The following is a 4,637-nucleotide window of genomic DNA, read 5'->3' on the forward strand; positions in this document are numbered from 1 at the left end:
CGAGACAGGGTTTCTCTGTAGCTTTGGAGCCTGTCCTGGAACTCCCTTGGTAGACCAGGCTGGCCTCGAACTCACAGGGATCCGCCTGCCTCTGCCTCCCGAGTGCTGGGATTACAGGCGCGCGCCACCACCGCCCGGCTGTCTTCTCTTTTTTAAAATGGGTTTCATGTCGCACAGGCAGGTTTTGAACTCACTGCTCATCCGGGGATGGAGCCCTGGTCTATGTGTATGTCAGGAAAGCATTCTGAGCTTCCACCCCAGTCCCGATTTCTTTGAGGAGGCAAATCCAGTCTTCAGGACCTGCCTGTGGCGTGGAGGCAGTACGGGAGGACAGGCTGGGAGTCCGGCTTCTCAGGCTAGCCTTGTGCAGAGCTTGCGTGCTGAGCTATTGCTGCGCTCCTTCCTGTGTAAAGCAGCCAGGTTTCTGTAAGAGCTGATGTGGCTGAATCAGTGGCCGACTAGTGACGTGTGCTTCTGTTCAGCCAGGGGCTATGAGTACGTTTTGGAGCCTTCGCCTGTCCCGCTACCCCTCGACAGACCTCAGGAAACAAAGGTGTTGCAGGTGTCCTGTGGCCGAGCACACTCCCTTATCCTGACAGACCGAGAAGGTGGTGAGTAGTCTTGCTGAGGGCGTCTGTGTGGTGTGGGGTTCCCCAGCAGACTCACTGGGGGATGGGTTGGGAGGTGGTGTTGGCGGACTTGCTAACCCTGTGCTCCCCGCGGTGCTGGAAAGCTGCCACCTGCTCTACCACTGAGCTCTGCCTCAGCCCTCACTCTTTTCTAAGATTTATTTTTAATTTTTGTTCATGTGTATGTGTGTCTGAGTGTATGCTACATACATGTCGTCTCTGCAGAGATCAGAAGACCGTATTAGATCTCTGGAGCAGGGTGGTTGTGATTGCGCAGTGTGGGTGCTGGGAACTGAACTTGGGACCTCTGCAGGAATCAGCAAGATCTGAACCATCTCTGCAGCCCTACTTGTTTTTTGTTTTTCATGATTTTATTTTTAATTGTGTATGTTTATGTCTGAGTATATATGTTTGCGGGTTATGAGTGTGTTAACAGTGGTCACTGTGGAGACATTATTAGCCTCAAACGTCCAGCTGAACAGAAGCTTGTCTGTTGATGGTTTCTTCCCATTGCAGTTCTCCTGGGGTCATAGCAGTTAATTGTGACCTTCCATCCTTGGAGGTGGAAGCGGGTCTGGAAGAGAAGCCCTGCCGCTCTCATGGGGCTGCTGCAGGTGCTGGGGTGTGGGAGGGGGAGACCTAGGACAGTGAGGGTGAGCAGGCTAGGACCACCTATGTGGTGGTGTGACCCTGAGGCCCTCAGAGCTGACCTGACGGCTGGGCTGTGCTTCAGTCTTCAGCATGGGGAACAATTCCCACGGGCAGTGCGGACGGAAGGTGGTGGAGGACGAAGTGTACAGGTGAGTCCGATAGTGCTACTTTCCCCGCAGCGGGGACCCTGAAGGCTCCTAATTACCCTGGGTGTACACCTGAGTGTAGGACCTGGTCCTTATGCTGAGGAGGGAGCACTTACCTCAGCAGAGGCTCCATCGTTTGTAGGGTGAGGTCCTGACGTGTAAAGCTGTTAAAACTTTTATGTTGTGTGTATGAATGTGCGTGTGTATACACGCGCATGTCATCATGTGTGGCGGTCAGAGGACAACTTGCAGGAGTCAGTTCTCTCCTCCCACCATGTGGCTTCTGGGGACAGAACTCAGGTTTGTTGAGTTTGGTGGCAAGTGCCTTTACCTGCTGAACCATTTTGTTCGGCCCTGCAATTCTTTCATTTTTCTAGAGACAGATTTTCACTGTGTGTCCTTGATTGGCCTGTAAATTTCCATCTCAGGTTGGCCTTGAATGCACAGAGATCCACCCTACCTCTGCCTCCCAAGTGCTGGGATTAAAGTGTGTACCATTGTGTCTGGCTGTTCTCAATTTATTTTTGAATTTTTTTCACTTTGTCAAATTAATCTTAAAAAAACTTCCCTCTATTTTAGTCTTTTTAATTTAGTGTTGGAAGTATTTTCCCGAGCCAGACTAGTGGTGAATGGCTATAATCCCAGCATTTAGAAAGTACAAACAGGAGAGTTGAAAATTCCTGGCCTGGCTGGGCAGTTTCTGCAGACCTTATCTCAAAGATAAAAACAAAGGGTTATGGGTAGGGTGTGGCAGAGCAAGCCTCTAGTCCCGGCTCTCAGGAGTCAGGGCCGATGGATCTCTGAGGCCAGCCTGGTCTATAGTGTGAGTTCCAAGATAGCCAGAGCTGTGTAACAGAGAGGCCCTGTCTCAAAAACAAACAAACTGCCCCACATTTGAGAGCTGTTGTAATGTTTGTGCCTGTGGGGACCTGACTGCAGGTAGGACTACAGGAGGGAGGGTGCTGGGTGGGGCCCAGCCTGCGAGGTGCTCAGGACTGCCTCTGTTCTTTCTTCCTGATTTGTTCCTGGCTGCAGTGAGAGTCACAAAGTGCACAGGATGCAGGACTTTGATGGACAGGTGGTTCAGGTGAGAGGCTTGGGCTGAGCATCTCTAGGCCTGTCTCTGGAGTGCTTTGGAAGGGTGCCGGGTGCACAGGGTGGTGTCACATTTGTTTTTGGGCTTCTCTGCGTGTCTTAGGGGCACTGTGGTTGTGATGAAGCACCATGACCTTAAACAATTTGGGAAAAAAAAGGTTTATTTGGCTTAAGCTTCCATAACACTGTTCAGCACGGAAGGAAGTCAGGACAGGAACTCAGACAGGGCAGCAGCCTGGAGGCAGGAGCAGATGCCAGAGGCCATGGAGGGGTGCTGTTTGCTGGCTTTATCCTTATGGCTTGCTTAGCCTGCTTTCTTACAGAACCCAGAACCACCAGCCCAGGGGTGCCCACAGGCTTGCTTAACAGCACATTCTTTGTTTTTTTCAGATAGTGGTTCCCTGTGTATCCCTGGCTGTCGAGTAACTCACTCTGTAACCAGGCTGGCCCCAGACTCACAGAGATCCTCCTGCTTCTGCCTCCTGAGTGCTGGCATTAAAGATGTGTTCCACCATGCCAAGCTAAGCCCAGTCTTATGCTGGAGGCTTCCTCTTCTCTGATGGCTCTAGCCTGCGTCAGGTTGTCCTAAAACAGCACACTGGATGAAGAGATTAGTCAAAACTGACTTACCACAGGCCAGAACCGATGCTAGAATGTAGATGCAGGGTAGAAGTGAAGGGGATGTAGCAGGATTAGGGCTAAGGTTGCAGTAGAATGGAGTTCTGGAACTGGCTTCATAGGCCTGGGAATGTGAGTCCCCGCTTCTCCACTTACTGAGTGACTTTGGGTAGGTCACTAAACTTCGGGGGTTCCATTTGTTAGGGCATCTCGACTGTTGCCTTAGCACAGCTTCTGGTGCAGCATCTGTCCTGTGTGTTAGGAGAAGTGTGGCATCTTACTGTACTGTAGATAGGCGGTCCTGTGGTGTGGAGCCACAGGAGAGCCCTGGGGTGTGGATGGTGCCTTCCAGAGAAGGGTGAAGTGGGCAGAGACAGCCCATCCAACAGGGAAGGTTACAGAGTGGAGGTGGGGAGGGCAGATGGGAGGTCAGTGTGGGAGTGGAGGAGGGAAGAACTGATGGAGAATCCACTGCCCCCCCCCCCCCCCCCCCCCCCGCACAGGCTTGGTTGCCTAGGCATGAACAGCACTGTGTCTCTGTGTCTGCCAGGTTGTCTGTGGTCAGGACCACAGCCTGTTCCTCACAAACAAAGGGGAAGTCTATTCTTGTGGATGGGGTGCCGATGGACAGACAGGTAGGTGCTTATTGCCCCCTTGGGGAGGTGAAAGATCTTGGTCTGTGGCCTCTGCAGTCATTGTGGACTGTAGGGTTAATGGTCTAGATTTGGGTCTTCTGGGGACTGCCATCTTTTACGTCCTTTCCTGTTCCTTTTGCTGCTGGTTTCCATAGAAACGAACCAAGACGGTGCCAGAGGTTCCTCGGCACTATTGTCAGTAGCAGAGCCCTGGGCCTCATTTATCCTAGCGATTGGAGTCTGGAGGAGCAGGCTTGTCTGTTGCCTCTGCTGACTCATACCAGTAGTACCCAATCCCCTCAGGGGCTTAGTGACTTGATTATGAACTCATGTTTTATTGAGTTCAATTTGTGGGAACCTTCAGGACCTGCATCAGAGAGCATTCCTCTAAAAGGCATTTCATTGGCCCTGGCCTGGTACCAGAGCTTCTGCTTTTCTGAGATCTTGGTTTACCCAAGAGTCTGTGGTTCAGTGCTGTGCTTTGGCCAGCTGCCTAATAAGGTCTTGTGCTGCCTGGGTGGCATCTAATTCCTGGCCTAAATGGCCTCTTCCCTTCGCCTGCTGAGTCTACATGTACATAAACCTACAGGTGCATGCCACTGTGCCTGGCTTCTGGATCTGCTAGCAAGCCCAGAGAGTGTTAGAAACTGCTTCTCACTGGGCTGGGATATAGCTCACTGGTAATTCTATCCCTAGAACTATAACCCCCCCAAAACAGTGCATAGAAGAAAGGCTGTAATTGCTTATTTTATTTATTTATGCAAACTCTAAAAGCTTCATCATATAATGCTAGTTCATCTTCAAAAAAATTTTTTTTTTTTTTTTTGGTGTTTCGAGACAGGGTTTCTCTGTGGCTTTGGAGC

The 4,637-nt window shown here is 51.1% G+C and overlaps 1 protein-coding gene across 3 annotated transcripts in view; it reads left to right on the forward strand.

Annotated features, from left to right (window-relative positions):
• The window catches only part of Rcc1l (RCC1 like), a 35,542-nt gene that overhangs the window by 10,682 nt on the left and 20,223 nt on the right, over window positions 1–4,637 (forward strand). For all 3 annotated transcript variants that reach the window (XM_005344666.2, XM_026788296.1, XM_026788293.1), the window contains exons 3-6: window positions 483–611; window positions 1,363–1,429; window positions 2,462–2,513; window positions 3,690–3,774. In XM_005344666.2, the coding sequence (XP_005344723.1) occupies window positions 483–611; window positions 1,363–1,429; window positions 2,462–2,513; window positions 3,690–3,774 (333 nt within the window). The remainder of the gene's footprint in view (window positions 1–482; window positions 612–1,362; window positions 1,430–2,461; window positions 2,514–3,689; window positions 3,775–4,637) is intronic.

Source organism: Microtus ochrogaster, chromosome 2 (genome assembly GCF_000317375.1).
Source record: "Microtus ochrogaster isolate Prairie Vole_2 chromosome 2, MicOch1.0, whole genome shotgun sequence".
Classification (NCBI taxonomy): domain Eukaryota; kingdom Metazoa; phylum Chordata; class Mammalia; order Rodentia; family Cricetidae; genus Microtus; species Microtus ochrogaster.